At 43.2% G+C, this 22,264-nt stretch overlaps 1 protein-coding gene across 2 annotated transcripts; it reads right to left on the bottom strand.

Moving 5' to 3' along the window:
* Positions 1-5,692: 5,692 nt before the first annotated feature.
* GDNF (glial cell derived neurotrophic factor) lies at positions 5,693-22,253 on the bottom strand. Of its 2 annotated transcripts, none has more exons than XM_054398072.1 (2): positions 22,181-22,253; positions 5,693-6,177 (listed from the first exon to the last, which is right to left on the bottom strand). In XM_054398072.1, exons 1-2 carry the CDS (start codon positions 22,251-22,253, stop codon positions 5,693-5,695), a joined length of 558 nt encoding a protein of 185 aa, XP_054254047.1. The 2 variants fall into 2 exon arrangements, with proteins under 2 accessions (XP_054254047.1, XP_054254046.1); XM_054398071.1 differs by having other exon boundaries at positions 22,082-22,253.
* Between the last annotated feature and the right edge of the window lie 11 nt (positions 22,254-22,264).

Below are 22,264 nucleotides of genomic sequence, written 5' to 3' on the forward strand. Positions count from 1 at the left end.
CTGTCAAGGTCCCTCTGCAGAGCCCTTCTACCTTCTAACAGATCAACATCTGCTCCCAGCTTGGTGTCATCTGCAAATTTACTTATGATGGACTCAACCCCTTCATCCAGATCATCAATAAAGATATTGAACAGGATGGGGCCCAGCACTGATCCCTGGGGGACACCACTAGTGACAGGCTGCCAACTGGATGTGGCACCATTCACCACCACTCTCTGGGCTCGGCCCTCCAGCCAGTTCCTAACCCAGTGCAGAGTGCTGCTGTCCAAGCCACAGGCTGCCAGCTTGGCCAGGATATGTGAAATAAGTTAGAGAGGCTTGAAATGGAAGCAGAAAAACTAGGGGGTTTGTACAAGGATCTAGTCTTTGCATGTGAACATTGCTCAAAAAAATCAACAGCTTTGATACACTTTTTTATGTTTCTGTGAAACTGGAGTGACGCCAAGACAGTCAATGGAACAGCTCTGATGGGGATCTTGAAAGCTTTAGACCTCCTAGAACCCACTTGGTTCTTGGAACCCACACTCTGGCCCAGAGATTGACGTTTTTGTCTTCCTTGGGGTGACAGACAAGAAAGTGTTCTTCATCCTCAGACATTCAAGGTCTAGCTTGATATTCAAGGTCAGGTTTGATGAGGCTTGAGCAACCTGATCTAGTTGGGGATGTCCCTGCTTACTGCCAGAGGTCTGGACTATATGACCTCTAGAGGTCCCTTCCAACTCAGTGCATTCTACATTTCTATGATTCCATAATCCAGCTTGCAGGGAAACAGGAAGCCAGAGGTCTGGGGCAGTGAGAGGAAACCTGTGACCCAGGGCTGGGACTGCTGTCAAAGGTCTGGAGAAGTAGCCTACAAAAGTTCAGCACTGTGTAAGTACAGCAGCCCTTTGCTGCCTTTAAAGTCCTGTTATATTCTCAGCCATTTCTTCAGCTGCAAAGTGGAAAGTTTTCTGTATTTGAGAGTGACCCTTTTAGAGAAATGTGACCAAAATGCCACAGTTTCAAAGTGAAAAACCCAGCAGCAAGTGCAGATATCTTGGTGCTGAGCATGAGTAATGGTGCTTGGTGCCTGCCCACAGAAACTTCCCAGCATTAGGCTGAGCTGAGCACCATGTTTCTCCTCTTACTGGCTGCTGCTGTGGCTTGTCTGAAAGCCACTGGGATTAATACTGCTAGAATATATGGTTTGTTTGGCTATTTTTATTGACCTGTGAATATACTTACTGTATAATTTATTGTAACATTAGTAGTTCTGTCCTTTGGTGTTTGCTATAGAAAATCTTCACTTTAAGCCAGTGGGAAATTTTGCTAGGGTGAGGAGTGCAGGCCTGGCCTCTGCTTCGCCTTTTTTCTTTTCCATTGCAACACAATTAACCTTTTCATTAGAAGAGCTCTGTTCCAAATAAGCAAACTTCTCAATGTGTATTACTGAGCCATTTTAAGCTGTCTCTTGCTTTGGAATAAAACATCTTTGTTCCAGCCATGCATGACATTTGAAGACCTATTTATACAATGTGTCAGCTCCATTTGTTTTCTTCATCCTGATATTTTCCTCTGTATTTTTGGTTAGTCATCCAGATTGCAAGGAGCAAGGCTGCTGCTGTTTTCCTCCTGTATTGTTCCAGACCTAGGCACTGTCTGCATCTAGCTTTTCTTCCCTATTGTGGGCAGAAGTGTAACAACCCAAAATTAAACACATTTTGCCTGTTTCATTCTCTTTGCACTGAGACGAGTACCACTGGACAGCTGTAGGGTGGAACGCACAGGGAGCTTGCAGAAGAACTTGATATTATTACTAGGTAATCATGTAAAATCAAAAGAAAGAATCTGTATCAAGATGTCAAGAAAGCTTGATGTCTTCCTGATTTGCATAACTATAAATCATTATGGAGTTTGGTCCATCCTTTCCTTTGTAAATACTTTTTCTAGCTTGGGATATGTGATCTCCTTCCAGAATGGACCCAGAGTAGTGCTGTCTTTACTACTCAGGCAGCAACATAATGCCTGTCCCAGCACTGACACTACCTAGTGACAAATGGAAGTTTAAATCCTTTTTGAAATCCTTGACACAACTTGCCAGCTGAAGGCTTCAAGCTGCTTTAACACATGCAGGATGTCAGGGAAATACTGGAGGCCTTACTTTAACCAGAAAATGAGGCTAAAGGTACCAGCCATGGAGTGGTGAGCCTGAGGTTGCAATTAACAAAACCCTATCAGCTCCTTCCAATATTATCTTCAGAAGGAAGGAAGCTATTTTGTAGCTCACTCAAACCCTCCAATAAAGCCAAGCAAGACTTCAGTATTGGCCTTGTGCTTCCCCATCCATGTAAGACGAGACAGAAAATCTAGGCTGTAAGAGCAGACATTAATCTTCAGAGGTCCTCACAATTGCTCTTCAGAAAGTGCAGTGTGTGCCACACTCAACCAGACTACAATCAGCAACCTGTATGCATGGTGGATGGGCTTCTGCTGCAAAAAGTGGAGGCAGTGGCATGTGAGGAAGAGTGCCTTCAATACTGTGCGCTTCAAAACAGCGCTCGTGAGCTTTTCTGTGTGTTTCAGCAGCTGGCCTAGAGCTGCGTGCACAGCCTCACTCAGCACAAATGAAACCAAGGCATCCATATGCTGTACATTAAGAGAGTGTTTCATCTCCTGCTTGCTGGCTGACTGCTCACATGCTCCCTCTTCCTCTCTGTAGCAATTTCAAGGAGTAGAGAGACCAGTGTCAAAACGGCATGTGTTTATTTGCTCTGTGGTGGGAACTGCAGTACTTAACACAAAACAGTTGAGACAATACTGCTGGCCACAGCCACACAACCTGCCCTCATCTTTTCTATTGTGGTGGAAAAGTCCTCAAGTTGTATTTTCCTGTTTAAAGACAAGGGGGAAAGGACTGCCATAATAGATGGAATTTAGTCCAGCTGACGTTAACACCTGGGTTAGCAAAGCAAAGCTCAAAATTTGTTCAAGTTCAGGAACTGTGCCTGTGCATAGACGAGGCCACCACAAAGCTGCTGTAGCCCTGCATGGGCAAGGGACAGCTTGGGTAGTATCAGCCTTCAAGCCTGCCACTGAGTTGATTACTGTGTCACTGCTTATTGTGCATTTTCAAGCCATTCACTGCAGTGGCCCATTAATGCTATGTTCTGCTAAGAAGCTACCAGCATCTTTAATCTGTTACCAGGAGAGAAAAGCTCCCCTTCATCAGAGGACTTGCTGGCTCTTCAGCATTGCCCCATGCAAGTCAGGAACCAGACAAAACTGTAACTTGGAAGTAGTACAATGGGAAAGAAGAACAAGCAACAACAAGGCAACAATAGAAATGAGTTTTATTTCATAAAAAGTTATAAAATGAATATTGTACAAAAATAAAGTCTGTAGAGAACTTTGGTTGATTAACACAAATGACTGAGACATAAATCGCAGGTGAAGTAAAAAACTCCAGAGAAGCACACTCCTGTCTTCAGTAAGGTCTAAAAAAAAAAAAAAAAAATCACAAACTTTACCCTTTTGTATTTTGAATATAGTGATTTGCTTTGGTTGCAACCTCTTAAAGCTGTACAAAAAATGCTTTGAGGCAAGTATTCAGCAACCAGGGCAAGTGAAAGCACATCTCTGAGCACTGCTGCTGGTGAGCAGCACAAGCTGACCCTCACCTTAGCAGGCTTTTACTGCCCAAACAATGCCGATGCTTGTGGTGGCATCAGCTGTACCGCCCCTGCCCATCACAGAGAGTAAGGTGTCCCTGTGGCACTGCAGAACAGACCCCATGGATACGCTCCAAGGCTGCCCTCCATCCACCTAGGAAAGCAGCAGAGGTTGGGGCTGCATTTCATTTCATACACTTAATATTTCTTTCTATGCCTGTTCTTTAATTTTGTTGACCTCTAGACCTTTCTTCTGTGGTGCTCCAAGGGCAAAATGAGTATGGAAAGCCATTGCACACATGAGATAAAAGGTCAGACTGTATTCTTGTTTTGTTTTGTCATCTTCCTGTTGTTTTTGTGGGAGTTGATGCTTCACTGGTTGTCAGGTTATGTCTAGGGACCTGCACGGCTGCTCCTTTGGGAAAGTGGTCACCAGAATGACAGCCTGCCCTAGCAGTCAGGTATGAATGCCTTTGTTGTACAATCTCCCTCATCCTACGGAAACTCAGACTGTTCTGCCCCATGGTTACGATCCTGTAACGTTTCACCAAATCACACAAAACACTTTGGTTATTCAAAACAACTGTCTAACTGCAGGCTACATTAAATCCAGGGCTAACTAGTAAGAGGGACTTAACCTCTTTTATATGGAAATATGGAAGAAAAAGCTTAAATAAATATATCAAGAAATTATAAGGCTAAATGTGATTATTTCTTCCATTTGTCAATAGTTATACGAGGTCAGTTGGCAAAAAGTGTGAGGAGAAAAACACGTGACTACATTTAAAATATGACTAGAATTACTTTTTCTAAGAAATTGCTAATCCTGAACCAAGTTGTGCGACCCTCACTCACTCGGAGCCATTGCTGCTCCTGTGCATCTGTGACTGAAGAAATGTTCAAAATTACTAGTGAAGAGGAGGGAGGATTGCAAGCTTTGGCACTACATTTTGTGAACATAATCAGGATTTTGTTTAAAAGTTAAAAAAAAAAAGGTAAAGTAAGTGATTTTTTGCATTGAAGTTAACATTTTCAATGAAAATCATGGACCGTTGTTCCCAACTTCATTCACTCTGTATCTTCCAAGCACCTTCTACTTTGGCACCTTTGAAAAGAAACTTTAATAAATAAGGAAAGGAGACTCATTACTGAACTGTAATAAATAACAATAACTTAATCTCAATAAATATCTTCTGTATATTTATGTCTCTGAATGGATGCATTGCATCAAGTAGTCTCTGCTCACTCACAATGACCAAACAGAAATGTAGTTACGCAAGTGATGTTAGTCCTTTGTAAACCTAAAGAAACATATTTTGTGTAGACTGGGTTTGTAATTTCTCTTACTATATTAAGAAGAAGTGCTTAAAAACTCAACTTGTTTTCACAGGTAGCAGAAGAATAAAATCCTACACTTTTTTCAAAGAAACATGAGATGGAAATAACCAAACTTAACCAGTAAGTGAAATTGTTTTGCTTCGAATTTATATTGGCCCTAGAGAACTTGAGCCTGAGAATTTTAGTATTTGTTATAGTCTTACTTAAGGGGTTAACCTTATCATAGCTTAGAATTTGCCCTAAGTGCTTAGGAACTACCTTCAAGGAGCAGTAGCACAATGTGCTTCAGTAAAGCTGAGGGCAGAGGGGGGATGGGTAAGGTACTCCTAAGCTACTTCTCAGCTAAGCTTCCTGGCATGGACGATGTAACTGCAACACAGAGTGGTGTGGCAGAGTTGTGTTTTTAAGCACGTTCCTCGTGGATCTGAGTCTCACTGATGGTGGACTGTGTCAAATGAGAAAGGAAGTGTGCACGCCATCCAGCCGTTGGCATCTCCACCTGAGCTTTTATTTATTTTTCTGTAGGACATCAAAAGCCACCATCCTCCAATAACGCCTCACATATCCCCAAGCTTTTAATGACCCCTAGTTCTGCATTCTTGGTCCTCTTTTGTCCGCTCTGAGCAGATGCTTCCCTGGGAACCTTGGTCCCTCTCTCAGTGTTGTAGCAGGAATGCAAAACTGGCGCTGCCGCTGGCATGCAGCAATCAGACGCATCCACACCTTTTTGCGGAATGTTTTTTCAGTATGTGGTAAACCAGGTTATCGTCCAAAAAGGACAGGTCATCATCATAGGCTGTGGGCCTGCAACAAGCTTGCCTCACTTTGTCAGTGACAAGTTTCTTCTTTCTCGTTAAATTTTTCAAAATTTTGTCGTAGGTGGTCTCAGCTGCATCACAAGATCCACTGCAATACCGGAAAATTAGCTCTTCTTTGGTTTCGTATCCCAAATCCAAGTCGGTCACGTTTAAATGTATTTCTGTTAAGACACACCCTCGATTTTTTCCCTTTTGATTCCTCCTTCCCTTTTTGTTGGAATTCTCTATGTTTGTGGCTGTATTTTGCCGGTTTCTCTCTCGCCTAGAAAAAATCGGAGTCTGCTTATCCGGTGATCTCCTCAGTCTTTTAATGGTGGCTTGAATAAAGTCCACTACCTCATCGAACTGATCTGGGTAATCCTCTGGCATATTAGCTGTTTGGGAAAGAGAGAAAAGGCTTTGTCACACATCAGTTGTCATTGTTTGTCCGCTCATGTCTCAAAAATGTTAAGACACAATGCAAGATGCTCTGCCCATCACTTCAGTTCCTGTGCCTAGGACCTTCGGAAATGAAGGAAAATTTGGAATGGTTTAGAACATCATGGAAACTCTTTTGGAGAAAAAGGAATTATATGCATATATCTCTGCAGGTGTTTGCTGATGCTTGGTAGCACTCCGTTGCATCTTACAATACTGAATGAGGCCTGTCAAAATTGAAGGAAGGCAAAGCATGTCATGATATGAATATTAATTGATGAATGGATGAAGCTACTGTAGTGAGGTTACTCTCAGCAAAGCAGCAAAAGGGTGAGGTTTCTTTAAAGCAATTTTGTGACTATAATTGTTAATCGCTGTCTTTAGTTAGTACTGCCAAAGCTACCTATTGATAAGGTTTTTGGACACTGAAGCAAAAGAATTTTCCTGGGGAACCAGGCTGAACTATTATCCCTAGTTGAATGCTTGTTTTTTTTACTGCTTCTAGCAGATAACTGTTATCAGAGCTTTCAAAAAATTTCTCATGGAAACATTTTGTATCACAAGATATAGATTAGACTGCCTAAAAATAGGTCAGAATATAAATATCAAGTTAATTTTCAAGGGAAATATTATTAATGTATTTTCTTGTTATGATGTTAAAATACCTGTTTCATTTTTCAATTTATATACACTCTACTAGTGATAAACTATTTAAGTAAATTAAACTTTGAAGCCAGTGAAATTTTTTATACTAGCAGAATGAACCTCTTCAAAGAGAGCAAAACTAAATACATTCTAAAATGTTCTCAGATTTCGACTTCTCAGCATGATTTGGAAAAAAAATTGTATTTTGAAATCTTTAAACTTCCTATGGACTAAATACCTCATTGTCATCTGCTCTAATGAATACAGTTATTTAACGAAGGGTCAGGCTGTCAGAAGCCCATATGTAGGTGCCCTTATGTTGTACTATTAATGATTGTCTCTTAAACACATAAACCTCAGTGCAGTATTGAGAACTTTTTTTTTAATTCATTGTGCCAAAAATCAAGACTTGAGGACTCACTTCTTTTGCTGTAAGACCTAAGAGGATGCTTCTTTCTGTACCTAGCTCTTAAGTACCCACCCATGTAACTGTTACAGTGGAGTAACAGACCAGTTATCATGCACCCATCTCCAGAAGGACCCCTGCAAATCTCCAAGGAACTGCAAACAGTAGGAAAGGCAATATCCAACACAGTCCACCTAGCCAGGGGCTGGTACTTCCACTGAGTCATGAAGGCTCTCACTGGTTGAGGTGGTGAGACAGTAACAATTTATTAGGCAAAGATCCAGTATCACATTTCCCTAATGAGCACTCTAACAGACAGAGGCCCTGATGGGAGACCAGGCAATGAATGCACTCTGCCCAGACACGATGGCAGAGAGTAAAGATGGCAGATGGTAAAGAGAAGGCATGAGACTACCTCCTGTTACCCAGTGAAGGTGCAGGTTCATATCTTCAGTATAAGCACCAAATATAGAGAAGATGGTGGCAGCAGGATCTTAGCTCTGCTAATGCAAAATAGTTTACTGGAAAGAGTAATGATGGCAGGCAACCTTGTACCTTCACACCACGTGGGTGGCACATAGGAAGTGGGATCCTATACAGTATAGAATTTGTGACTAAGAAAGGTGAATTACACTTTGTTTTACAAATATCCATGGCAAAAGCAACAATCTCACAGAGCAGTGACTGTCAAAAAACACAAAGGATGGCTGGCTGCTACCTATACAGTTATATGGGACCCAAACAAGTTAGGACCCTGCACCAAGCTCCATACTCCTTACAGCCTTCTTGCTGTCATTTCCTCTGTAGCAGGTACTGAAACTGCCCACTATGAGCCATGTGTACTACAGGGGGTAGCTTGGATAGAGCTGTCCATTGGATGCACCACTCAGCTCTGTTGTAGTACAAGATGGGTCTACGTACAGCATAGGAATATTAAGCAAGATCGAGGTCAGGGTGATGGGTGGGCTATATTCCTTAAAGGCAGGAAGGAGTAGGTATCTTGCTAAACTCAGTCAAGCAAGATGACTTACATGGAGCTGACACAGACCCCACTACTCAAGTACAAGCTTGGCCCTGGCAGAGACACAGATGGAGTCTGGCAGGAGGCACCTGTTGCTGTGGGACTGGGTAGTTTCTAGATTACTTGCACAGAAACTTGGTTTCTTAACCAAATAAGAGCAGAATGTGATCCTAGGCAGACAGCTCTAGTTGTGTCATTCTTCACTTACCTTCCAATTACCCCTTTCATGCTACTGTGACTACCTCAGCCCACACTTCTGTCACACAGTCCTGGCCCAACTGCTGCAGCAACAGTATGCTCCAATAAGATGCTGGCTATGGACAGGGAAATGAAACCACCAGAGAAGCATACAAGGGGTTAATGAAATTCATGCAATGGTCAACCATCAGGAAGGGGATAGGAGCTTGTTGTAGGGAAACCTAACTTTTGTGTGGAGATTCTTGTCTGCAACCTTTAGTCTCATACTTATCCCAAGCCTAGTACACTGCTAGTGCAGCAAGGGGAGTAAGTGTCCCCCCCCCATCTAAGAAGGGAGAAACAAAACTGCAGATTGCCTGAAGAGATAGCAAACCAACTAGGCACACTGTTTTTAAACTGCTTGCAATTCAGATGCAAAAATATCACCTTACTTTTTTGACATGCTGTATGTGGGAGTTAGCTTTGGCTAGATATTAATCAGACCGTAATAGGGCTCAAGAGGTGTCCTGCCCAAACCACCCCAAGTATGCCCTAGAGGGTAAAGAGGAGAAAAGGCCCTTGTTGTGAATGGTGTTCCTGCTCAAAGCCCATGATGATATCCTGGTTCATGCATGATCACTACCCCAAATGGACCAAGGAAGGTAATGTAGCTGAGAGCCTTCTGTGCTGTGGGAGACCTGTGGTATTTAAAGTGGAGGAAACACACCACAGAAGAACTCTGTGCCACACTGCTAATACAGGCATGGGGTGTCAACACTGCAGAAAGTGAAAGCAGTAGGGCAAAAAGTAGATCAAGTAATCAAGCCAACATCATATCTGTCTAAGAGAAGCCCTACTGACAGAAACGGACTTGCTGAAACCAGAAAATGGGTTATTGGCTGCACAACTGATCCTGCTAATCTCACTGGGGCCCTAACCCAAACCATGCAAAAATTGTTCCAAGCTGTAACCCGGGATGAGGTGTGTGAGGCTGATACGTCTACAAAACTGGGGATCCCTCATCATTTCCTCCTCTATTGCAACATCAGGACACTCAGGACACTCACTGTGAGGGATATCAACATTATGACTAAGATGAATGCAAATTTTCTGTTCCCAGGTTGAACCTACCCTTCAGTGCAAGGGCCTGGAAAATATTCCAGGCAGGTATCCAAATTACTCAAGAGACTCCTTCAATGAGCCCCAGTATTTGGAGATTATATCACTGGAGGAGACACATGGCCTAAGGGTGATACTTGGGAATCAGTGGGAGTAGTGGGCATAGAGCTCCCACTCAAGAAACTTTATTTGAGGCACAGAGCCCCCAGTCAAGAAATTGTATTTGACCCATTAACTCTGGTCAGTGTCTGCCCACCTGCAACACACATGCTGTTCCACAGCTGTGTGGGTACACAACATTAAAACAACAGCAGCTGCATTACCAGTCTACTCACTGAGTCCTTACAGGTTGCTGTAAGCAACAACACCCTCTGCCTGTGAAGCTCCAAACTAGTTATGATCAATGCAACAATGCTCTTTTTGGCAGCTTCCGACTGGACTGGCTGCCAGGGTACCTCATATTTGTTTCCATAATTTAGCACTGTTCAAGGAACACCTCCAGCTTCTGTTTGGTACAACTCTCAATTATTACACATTCCCATGAAGCCAAGTCTCAACACACATGGTTGTGTGGGCCTGTGCTCTCAGTACTGCATCAGGCATGGTGGGACCCAGCAACCACTGAACCACAGACCCAAACAACAGAGCTCATACTGATGAGACGGCTTAATGCTAATTTTCTGCTGCCTAATGAAGCATAGTGATCAGCAGGACTACAAACAGTCACTATGCATGGTTCTCAAGAGTTTGAAGGAAACCTTGACAACCAGGAGTGAAGTGAGAGTTGACTTAGCAGCCTATATCTAGGTGCTGGTCATGACTCAACAGGGATATTCAACTGCCCAGTAAGTGTGGGTGTGAAGCCTGAAAGCCTGAAACAAAATGTTGCAAAAACTGCTGAAAAAGGACCTTGGGCAACCAAGCAGAAATGTCAACATTAACACCAGGCATGATGGGTTGAAACAAGATAGCTACCACCAGACATTCCACCTGAATAAGCAATAACCACTGAGCAAGGACTAAAGACCGTAAAAGGCTAGTGAACAGAAGGGACGATGGAGGAGACTGACAGCAGGACCACACCATCCTGATGGGTATTTGGTTAAAGTGATCCAGGGATGCCAAGACCTCTCTGCACCATAGCCACCACACGCTGAACACTTCTTTGGTCTCTGTACTGTGGCAACTGCTGTGTGGGGTGAAAAGTGTGCTGAGCCAATCTGTGTGGCCAGGGAACACCACTGGACACACAGAGGTTGCCTTGGCTTCATGCGCTGGTTTGTAAGCTGAATAAAACCACCTGACTGAGTGGTACCTAGTCATCCCCGTCTCAGCACTGTTTAGAAAACATTTATAGTCTCAGAATCAGGGTCCAACAGCCTGGCCAAGTTCTGCTTCTCTAATACTGCAGGGATGTGTTATTTGAATGTGCAGCAGACAGAGCTTTCTGTGGGGATTCCACACCCCTGGGAGAAGCACACACCATTATCAATACCTGCAACATACAGTTTGCATGTGTGTATATGTACGTGCTGTATTTACACAATGTATTTAGCAAATGTAGCTAATTATACACATATTTTTTCAAACCAAACTGGTTTACTGACAATGTTTGGCTTCTGATGGAAAAGCTGAGAGAACAAACACATGGCAGATGTCTCTCACACTGTACAAAGTGCCAGCAGAAATGCTCAGATACTATGGCAATAAAAGCAGTGAAGATCTCTGAGCTGTAATCCCTGGTCCCAGACTCCAGAGTGTGAAGGAATTAGAATTTAAAAATCCAAAGCCAGCTACGACAGGACAGGATAGGACAGCACAGAATGGGATGGGACAGGATGGGATAGCCCATGACACTGTGTCCTCAGGACAGGTTAGCAAAGGTTGTTTCATGTACGTGATCAACCTCAATGCAGGTGTTGCCTGAGGGAAAGGACGATGTGTCCTGCAAATGTAAAATCTTCACAGACTGAGAGAGTTGGGGCTATTCAGTCTGGAGAAGAGAAGGCTCTGAGGTAACCTTATTGTGGCCTTCCAGTATCTGAAGGGGGCCTACAAGAAAGCTGGGGAGGGACTTTTTAGGATGTCAGGTAGTGATAGGACTAGGGGGAATGGAAGAAAGCTGGAAGTGGGGAGATTCAGACTGGATGTTAGGAAGAAGTTTTTCACCATGAGGGTGGTGAGACACTAGGACAGGTTGCTCAGGGAGGTGGCAGAAGCCCCATCCCTGGAGGTGTTTAAGGCCAGGCTGGATGTGGATCTGAGCAACCTGATCTAGTGTGATGTGTCTCTGCCCGTGGCAGGGGGGTTGGAACTGGATGATCCTTGAGGTCCCTTCCATCCCTGACAATTCTGTGATTCCAAGGGAACGCTGTGTATCTTGATTACAGCATGGGAAAAGGGCTCACAGAGTCCACTGGGGCAGTGCAACAGGCTGAGACCCACCACTTAAGACTATGGTGCCATGAATGCTCTCAAGACTGGTATGAAGTCAAGTGGGCTTGTTTTTGTATCATCTCTGCCTAGCACCCTGCTGGCAGGAACTTGGGGCAACCAGCAGTGTGTTATGGGAGCTGTGGCCAGCACATGTGTTCTGCTCCTGCGTATCTTGCAGTCCTGCAGATTGCTTCCATGTTCCCTCTTCTAGTGCCAGGACCTGAGCACTCAGGCAGAAAGCAGCAGAGCCTGTTGCTTTGGTGGCAGCTAGAGCATGAGTACCACATTGTAGTGCAATGGTGGAATATCAAGAGTGGTGGGTATAGATGGCAGCCCATGTGCCAGTCTACATGTGGGCACTTCCTCTGCCTCGCATGTCCAGCTAATCAGGGCTCTTGATCTGCCAGGAGCTTCTCAAGGGACCAGGAAATGAATGAAAAAGCAAAGAAGGAAAGAGTGAAAAACCACAGGACTGGTGTACACAGGAATCTAGAAGAATGACCAAGCTGAGGGCAGATTTGGCGAACATCAAATTCTCAGGAGTCAAACAAAATTAAAAATCAATTAAAAAAATTAAAAACTGCATCTTCTGCTTTTTGCTTGCAAGCTGTTCACCTGCTTTCTGAACCTTTAGGGCTTACTCAGATCAGAATGTTGACATCTTGCCATTGCTTTCTGGAACATGAAGTTTTGACCTGCCTGTCCCTGAGCACAGTCCCTGTCCCTTAGGCACTACAAGAACTGTGAGCACATACAGGTGCAGGATCCTGCAGCCAAACACCTGTCATGCTCCCCACCAGCTTCTGTGGAAAGCTCTCTCTGGGCATGCAGGGCAAGGTGCCTTCCTTCAGGCATCTTCCCCACTTCGCTATCTTCCATCCAGCACCTGCTTTGCTTTTCCAATTAATTAGAGACACCACATGCCAGCAGGACGAGCATTTTCAGAAGAATAAACTATACAGTGTTCAGATTTCTGCACAAAATAGATTAAATTAATATCCAAACCAAACCCACCACATTCTCAAGAAAACAACCTCCATTAAACCACATTCTCAAGAAAACAGCCTCCATTAAAGAAAAATAGGCAATTTATTTCTGTCTTTTCACATGTGGTCATAATTATATTTTGTAAAACTATTCCTTTGATTTCAGTAGCAACGTATTTTTTTTAAAGCCAAATATTCCCCTGCAGCAGCAACAACCCAGCATGGTAGAGCAAGAAACCCTCAGTTTGTACCTGACCACAAACTGCTTTCAGTGGGAACAGATGGATCTTCAGCTTTTGAGAAAAAAATCCAGCTACCCATTTTGGTGCCTGATTATGGATTAAAAGGCTACCCACAGTCTCTTCTGACTGCGGTGTCTATTAGAGTTTGCAAGAAAAGATTAAATTCTGTTAAGAGCAAAATAATAATTTCTGTGTTTTCCTATTTTCTTCTCTTGTTTTAACTCATAAAACCTGATGTTTTTAGTTATTTGAAACTGTTTATAGTTTTACATACTGATCCTGGGAAAATGTAATCACATCACTGTAGTGTCATTTGGTACTTTGCAAATCCTGAATTAAAGTGATGTGACAGAAGTCACATGAGGTGTACTATAAATGACAAAATCAGATATTTTGTTTTACAGTGTAGCTTTTACGCATACATTTGTGGCAGTCTATAACTACTACATCAAAATGTCAGGCCAAACATTGAATAAAATCACCAGGTTGTTTCCCTTAATCACAGCTGTCTTTCAATTAGAGCAGTTCAAACAGCAGCATTAAGACTCCAGTGTAAAGAATTTCAAAGTTCAAGGGGATTAATGCAGCTCATTATAATAGTAAGCATTACTTAGAAAGTTCAGATCTTCATTTCTGTTTGGATCAGATGTTCCTTTTTAAAAACAGTTCTGGTACTTTAATCTGGGCCCTTCATAACTAAAATATTTTAATTTAATTTTTTTTTGTCCTGTTGTTTTTTTAAGTTACCTTCAAAATTACACCTACGAAGATATATCTTCTTAGATCATTTTCAAGTGGGGAACAGACAATTAACGTGCCTTTAACAGTGACTGTAACAAATCATCCTCATCTTTTTGTTGCTAATGAAAATTACTATAGCACACTATTTATTCAGTAACTATTTTTGGTTTTAGCTTGGTTTGAAGTAGTGTTTTCAGGTACTTACTACAGTGGACTTGCCCTGTCCAAACACATAATCCTTCATCTCATACCACAAAGATGCACTTTAGGACACCCTAAAAGTAACCTGTTCATGGAAGTGTGACCTTAGCAAGGTTAAAATTACTTCTGTGATGATTATTCTGCTTCATAAAGTTAAAAGAAAGCATCAATTGTGGTTGAGGACATGCCATTTATTTTGCTTAAAATGAAATATTTTTCATCAAAAACAAAGCCTATCATGCAGGCATCAAAGCAAATTCAGGTGTTAAAAATAGTTATACCAAAAGGTTTTCAGGATTTAAACAACTAAAATGCCACCTTTCTGAGGAATTACTTTGCTCTCATGCCTTGAGTGAAAATCCATGGGGCTAAGAGTGAAACAGAAACCAGAGGGTTGTATCCATTAGGAAAAAGAGCATCAAACTAGGGTCAGCTCATCTTTAAATGTCCAACACAGTTCTGGTTTACAATCTCTCTTGCTATCTTGACAGCTCCCAGGAAACACTGTGTCCTCTCCTCTGACTCAGAGAGCCCTTAGAAATGGAGTCTCTTATTAGCAGCACTTGTCTCTTACCAGGTAAAAGGCTAAGTAATATGGAGGATGACTCTGGGGTCACTCATATCTGTCAGGTATAAGGCAGCCCTAGAAAAAGGCACATGATTAGTTCTCCTGGTGTGCTTTCTCCTGATGGAGTTTTGTGCTTCTAGCTCACTAGCTAACACTGCTGCTTCCTATGAACAACAGTTCATGAAAGCAAATCTGCAGAGTACTTTGTGTTTTCACACTGCCATGCTTGGCAGTGCCTCCCCTTGTATCCTTTGCTTGCTTTCCTACGGCCTGAAACTCTGGTTCCCATCAGGAGAAGGGGAGAAAAAGAAGACTATCATAATTGCTGCCAGCTGGGGGAATTCCCTGAGAGCAGGGGGACACAGCAAGGCCAGATGAACTGGGTGAAGTAAAGGAAACTGCCTTGTGAGCTGACCTGTCCACAAAAGTTTCTTGTTCTTCATCTGGTCCAGGCAGGGCTGCTCACAAGATGCTGCCTGACCTTGGGCTGGCACCCAGGGCCAGATCCCTCCTCTGGCCTCTCTGGAGCAAGCAAAGGAGTGTCTCATCTGGCAGTCAAGCAGCAAAGGAGCAGCAGAAGGATCTGGTCTCGCCAGACTTCAAACTTCGGAGTTTGAAAAAACAGCTCTGAAGCACTGAGGACCAGACAACTTTTCAGCAACTGCTCCTGAGGTTTTGTGACTGCTCCGCACAGCAGCTGCCAGAAGCCTGTCCCACCACGACTGGGTGGGTCTATGTGGGAATTCAGCACCCACAAAGCAGTTTCTCCGTCTAGTTACAGCATAAAAATGTGTAAAAGGGGTAAAAGCAAAAAGTGGCAGTGCCTTGTCTCAAGCCAATGATAGAGCAGAAGCCATACCTGGACAAGTCACATACCTGCTTCTCTTGCCTCACTAAGGCCTTGTACCCCTCCAAATTCATACCACTGAGTAAATATACAGGTTCTCAGTACAGCCTGGGTCTACATGTAGTATCTGGCTCTGTCCCAACCCTGTGAGAGCCTCAAATGAGTGGGACCCATAACCTGCAATCTCTATTAGCAAGAAAGCATGCGACCAGCAAACTGAGATAGTAATGAGGCACTGAGATATTAATGAGGCACTGAGATATTAATGGAGGAAACACTGTCATTAATAAAAAGAAATTCTCTTTATCAACTCTGGTGCAGAAGTGATCCGGTCCAGTCCTTGTGTGACATCAGTTATCCCCCATTAGTCACCCAGCCTCACTTCAGTGCCAGCTCACTGAATAGGAACACCAGTGCTAAGTAACAGACACTGTTCCCAGGCTGCCTGTGCATCTCCTGTTGGGTTTTAGGGTTGCTCCCAATGGAAAAACACAGGCAGCAAAGCATCAGGAAAGGACCCTATCCCATTCTCTTCCCTGGAAACAGTAGAGCAGAGCTGTCCAGACAAGACCATGGATAATGCCTCTCCTGTAGCCGTCTCTGCTGCAGGAGTTTTTTACTTAACCTATAAATAATGCATGTTCCACCACTGTTGCCTTTCACTACCTTAATTTCAATGTATTTGCAACAGGAACAATATGAATACATTTAATACTGCGGTTTGGAAAATGTTATTGTTATAATAATCAGTCCCTGTCTCTGGGGTAGATGGTACGTGCTCTGCTGCAGAAGGTCTCATGTTGGTGTGCGTGGATCATGGCCTGCCAGATAGCATTACTGTATGCTCAGAAGAGCAAGCTCCTTCCCAGCTGCTAAGCTGGATCCACACCTCCCAGTCAGAAATTTCCTGAGTAATAGCTGATTTTGCCAAAGAAATCTTACATATGTGGGATGGGAGAAGAGGTAGTTTGTACACAGCTAAAGGGGATATGTAGTTAAAGGGGATATGACCAACTCGCCACTACAAATGTGGCCACCTGAGAAGTTCTGCCATACTCCTGTAATTCTGCCTGGCCCCAGTGCAGAAAAAAAAGTATTCTGATTTTAGTGTTTGCTTCTTTTGAAGACTACTTTTGTTCAATAATCATCAATGCATTTGTAGAAGTCCCACTGACTTCAAAGAAATGTACCTACAGGTTTTGGTTAAAGTGCTGTACCAGCATGTACGGTCTAAACCAGTACTGATTTTGTTCCTCAAGAAGAATGCTTGAAATGCCTCACACAATTAATTTTCTGTCCCTTATCTTAAAAACAGACATAGTCATGTATATTCTGTGACTTAATGCCTTGTTTGTACCTCTCTCAAGTAACGTATTCTTTTTTCTCTTTGTAATCAGGACTGGATTTCTTTTGGTTCCCCTTACCAAATATTACTTGATCAGAAAGTACAGCAGATTCTGTGAAAAATGACCGTTCTGCTGTGTCAGCCACCCTATCAGAACCAACGTGCAGTGGCCTATTTAGATGTCCAATGATCCTGAATGTGGTAATACTACAATATTTAATATTCCTCATTAATTGTCATTCATTTATTACCTCAAAAATAGGAGATTCCACAACAAACGTAGCTGCACAGGGTTTGGCCTATGTACTACAAATTTTAAGATGTAGTTGCTTGATAGTGTGCATGGGGGGATGAAGAATGGATATTTGTACTAGATATCCATCTCTGACCAGATCCGATTGTGGAGGATAGGACTTGATGACCCAATGGCTTCTCTTAGCCTCTGTAACTTTAGATATTTTAAATCTACTTTATGCAGTGCTAAACAGGTATGATATAATTTACAAAGACATTACAACCTATCCATGTAAGGATCCTCTTCAAGTTGACAAATAGTGCCTCCCCCATCACAGTAGATCAGAGGTTGGAAAGGACCTCAAGAGATCCTCAGGTCCAATTCCCCTGCCAGAGCAGGATTACTTATGGTAGTCCACCCAGGAATGCAGTTCACCAATAGTCACTACACAGGTGATTTCTTCAGCCTTTCAAGAAGCGTTTTGCAGCTTGTCATCTTCACACCCTGAACATGTGGATTTGTATAATATACTGAAGAGGCCTAAGAAAGATGACCAAGAAAGGCATGTTCAGGTATGTTCTCTAGCAACCCACACCTGCAAAATGTCTGAAAGGGTCCACACCTCCAATGGGAGATTTTTCAGGTCCTCAAACTGAAAAGCAGTAAAGACATAAAACTTCAAACAAAGGATAACTTCTGGAAAATGAGTTCAGTTCTTTGCTCTGTAAATCCCAGAATACCTTTCAGAGGGGTGTATTCAGCATTCATAACCAAGACTGTAGACAAATCGGCTTCTAGGGCTATGTGCATCTGGATTTAACCAAATGTGTCCTGTTCCTTCTTTTTCTTTAGAATTCTGCCTGTGAATTGGCAGTCTTGACTACTTGAGATTTCTAAATGCCTAGATAACCTAAGCATGCCTAGGCAAACAACCTTTTTCTCTCTCTCTATATATATATATATATATGCTCACTCAGAGACACAAGCACACTCAGACTGACACTGGCTGGATGCACCAGCTGTACTGGATACACACAGATCAGATAATGCAGTGTGATACCTGCTAGGTGTGGCAGATACCTCTCTAATGAATTATATTTACTGTGTGTGGACAGATTACCTCTGTAGCTTCTGGACATCTTAGACTAAAGCACATATGCCACACATAACACAGGTGTGTCGAGCAGCAAAGCCTGCACAGAAACATGAGAATTCTGGTTCATAACACTGGAACATGCCTAATAAACACTGTCGTGAAGGAAATGTATTCATCTGGACATAGTTTAATATTGGGTTTTGCCTTAAAGAGCCCTACAGTATCACAGTTTATTCTAGGTATTTTCCATACTAGTTGATAATGTTGCAGTTAAATGCAGTAATTTACATTAAATTATAGGAGGGTTATGAAGAATTATTAACAGAGGTATAATGCACACATACCATGGTGTGTTACAGCCTAACAAACACAACAAAGGAGCTCCAAAAAGAACTGCCCATCCAGTGGCTGTGAAGTAACTCAGACATTGTAAAGCAATAAAACCCCTTTCTTCCTACTAGGAGGGAAAAATCCCATGGCAAGATTTTTCATTTAAGTCTACATGCTTACCTCTAGTTCTTAACAAAGATGTTCACTTATCAAGAAACTATATATTATAATCTGGATCTCAGGATATTTCAGTCACAGAATCATAGAGTCATTTTAGTTGGAAGAGACCTTCAGTCCTCAGATACATGTTATGACCATACAGTGGCAAGCAGTTACAAAACGTATTTGCTGGGAACTGCATGTAAGTTAAAACGAGGTGTTTGGCTCCTTGTTGCTGACAGTACTTAGTTAATAGTAATTTGGTTTGTATTTGTTACGTTCACAATTGCTGTTTAAGCAAATTGTATCCTTACCCTAGCAGACTGTGAGGGAAATGAAGATTTTCTAATCTTTCAAACTCTATAGCTACTCCTTCTCATGCGAAATAAGCTACCCTATAAACATGGATGAATAAAAGACCTATGAATGCCACATTTATGGAGAATACTCTCACTCAACCCTTCTGCACTAAAATAGGCAGAAGAGTGCAATTGCCAACACACTCTGTCATCTCTAATTACTGCCCTGAACAGCAAAGGTCAGTCCATTACACCTGATCAGCCCAGGAGGTTAGGACCTTGCCTGTATGCTGGAATAAAAGAAGGTTTTGAGCCAATCTGACAGGGATGGGGTAATATGAGGTGACATAAGAGTACTTTGCCAAGAAAACAATCCCATCAAATGAGAACACAGAAAGGTGTTAAAGGCCTGGGGAAAACAGATCTGTGCTCTAGTAAGGTGTATGGCCTACATTTAGGAGCAGGACTTGATCTCCCAACCCCGCTCATCTCTGCTGGAAGTGGTTGAGACCTGACCTCTCTGCACATCATGGAGCACAACTGCTACTCCCCATCCAGCCTGCACAGGCATCAGTTTAGGGGAGAGCTGTGTACCCCTGTGAATACACACAGCACCTGGTTTTCCTTAGTGCCCACATACCTGCCCTTGTGGATAAGCCAATGTGGGTGATGATAAGCCCACTGCTTAGTGAGCTACCCACTGCACAGGCCTTTAGCAAAGCAACTGACCAACAGTATCCACAGAGATACTAACACACAGCAGGTCCACCACCAGATGAGCTGGGGAGCTGCAAGTATGCCTGCAGGCTCCTGGCACACTGCCCTCTGTTTGTAGGAGAAACCTCCAAGAGAAGGAAATCTACATGTTGTTGATACGGTTCCTTTTTTATGTGTCTTTCTTGTGCTGAAGACTGTGTGCCACAAATCTAAGCAAAGAGAAATACGTCAAAGACACTGATGTTGGTGATTTGAACAAAGTGTTGCTGTGGCAGGACGGCAGCAATGTGCCCAGACTGCATCAGCCTTGTGGGCTCTGTGTTTGTAGACTGCTCTCCAGATACCACACACTTTCAAATCAACTAAAAATGGCAAAAAAAACAAATAAAAAATACTTCATTTCTCTCTCACAGTTGCCTTTCTGCAGGTCTCCCCTGACTCATCCCACTTGGCAATGTAGCGGAGAAAAGAGTTTGACTGTGGAGCACTGGTGCTGTGCAAAGATCACACAAACTCCCTGGGTTTTCCTCTATTTCTGTTGTTAAAAACATCACTGCTTACTTTCCCTGTGAAGCAGGGCTCATCTATTTATGATCTGCAAGGTTAAAGAGATTGAGACGAAACTATTAGCCCTTTCTCAAATGACTACCCAGGCCAATAACTTGCAACCCATCTTTGGTTGACAAAGCCTGCAACTGTACCCTGGAAAGAGATACATCTGGAAGAGGCTGTCTATTGATACTACCACAGCTCAAGTAAAGCATAGATTTTCTTTCTTCCCACTTCTTATTTACCCAATCCACAAGGAAAAAAAAAAAAAAAAGAGGCAACAATGTGAAATTCTGGACATTAGGAACAGGTAAGATCACTATTGCTGCCTGACCCTTTGAGCTACTTCAGAGAAACCATGTCACCAGGAACCATATTCCCACAAGCAAGGTCAAGATAAAAGCAGATACCATACAAATACTACCACCCTGATGAAATGGAGCATTAATGCTCTCTCACCATGCAGCTTCTGCCAGAGCTACAAACTTCCCCCAAACACTTTTCTTGCAAGCAGCACTGCAGCTAGCCTGTGCAGAAGGAACCAGAACATAAGAAGTTCATCACTGCTTTTTCTAGGATAGTACCTATCCCACCATGTTGTTCACCATGGAGATCACAGCATGTCACAGCTCTGCAGCCCTGGGACGAAGCACCACTGGCCAGTCTCTCTGCATGGTGGGGCTGAAAGGATGTCAGGGGCTGCCAGGTGGAGGTGGCAGCCTAGGAAGGGTTTCAGCAGTGGGAAAACAAAAGCAAGAAAAGGAATGAGAGAAGACCAAATGGAGAAAGCCAGAGTTATATGTGTGCAAGAGGAGTGGATGAAAGCAGAGTCATGGCACACAATCTGCCTTTCAGTGCCTCACTGCTGTGTTAGCCTGGCTGCTCCTCAAGAAACCAAAGTGACTGAGGATAAACATGAATCCAAATAACTGGATACCGTCTGCCTCCTGCAATGAGCTAAACACAGAGGGCTGAGCAGGGGCACAGCGAGCAATCTCCAAGCTGCATCTGTGGCTTTGCTAAGTGAACATCTCCACAATTCACTTCCACGGTCATATTAACTCTAACTTTAAAAAGCCATCAGAGTTAGAGTAACACTCAAACAGCACTGGGAAAATCCTGTATTTGGTATTGTAGACCTATTATTAGTGAAGCATTATTATTAATTGTCATTTGGTTTGTAAACTGTCTTACTGTGAACCAGTTCATGTGGCTCATTCTGGATCAACCTCCTAACCCAAACACTGCTACTAATACTTCTGTAAATTTCCAAGTGAACACACTAACTTCAGGATCAGAATCCAAGGAGGATGTAATGAAACTCAGCAGCACTTGCGGATGCGTACAGGGCGTCCCACCAGGGAGACCAATCTCTATCAGGATTTGCGCCCACTACAGGCAGTGAATAGTTGTACTGGCAGGTCTGAAGACCCTGAAGCCATGCAGGTGCTTGAGTGCCTGCACTGCAAGGTGTATGTACCTAATTCTCCTCTCAGCTTCTCTGCATACAACTACCTTTCTGGGTCTCTGTCTGGGGTTTTCAGGCAAAGGGCTCCCACGGAAAGCAGAGCTTGAGGTGAGGAGGAAGAGGAGGCATTGCCACCACAACTGCCAACCCCAAGTTTTGGAAGATGAGTTGGTTTGGAGCTTTGGCGGATTCTTTCCTCATCCTAATGCCTGAGTAAAGGGAAGCAGGTTTAGCAAGACAGACAGCAGTGGCTACAAAGGAGAATGTTTCTTACAGTCACTGTGCACAGCATAGGGAGGCAGCAGGCTGATGGGGGAGAGATCGTCTTCAGGCCCCTCTACCACTGAAGGGGGCTCCTTGGGAGGCGTCTTACCAGTGGGCAGGGGCAGGGTGGAGACCGTGTTGAGCAGCACCACGCAGACAGCCACAACATCCCATAACTTCATCTTAGATCTCC

This window comes from Indicator indicator, chromosome Z, assembly GCF_027791375.1.
Source record: "Indicator indicator isolate 239-I01 chromosome Z, UM_Iind_1.1, whole genome shotgun sequence".
NCBI classification, from domain to species: Eukaryota; Metazoa; Chordata; class Aves; order Piciformes; family Indicatoridae; genus Indicator; species Indicator indicator.

Coding starts and splice junctions, on each gene's coding strand:
- GDNF (XM_054398071.1), bottom strand. CDS start 22,253: ATGAAGTTATGGGATGTTGTGGCTGTCTGCGTGGTGCTGCTCAACACG. Junction 6,178..22,081: donor CTATGCTGTGCACAGTGACT/GTAAGAAACATT, acceptor TTTCCCAAACAG/CTAATATGCCAGAGGATTAC.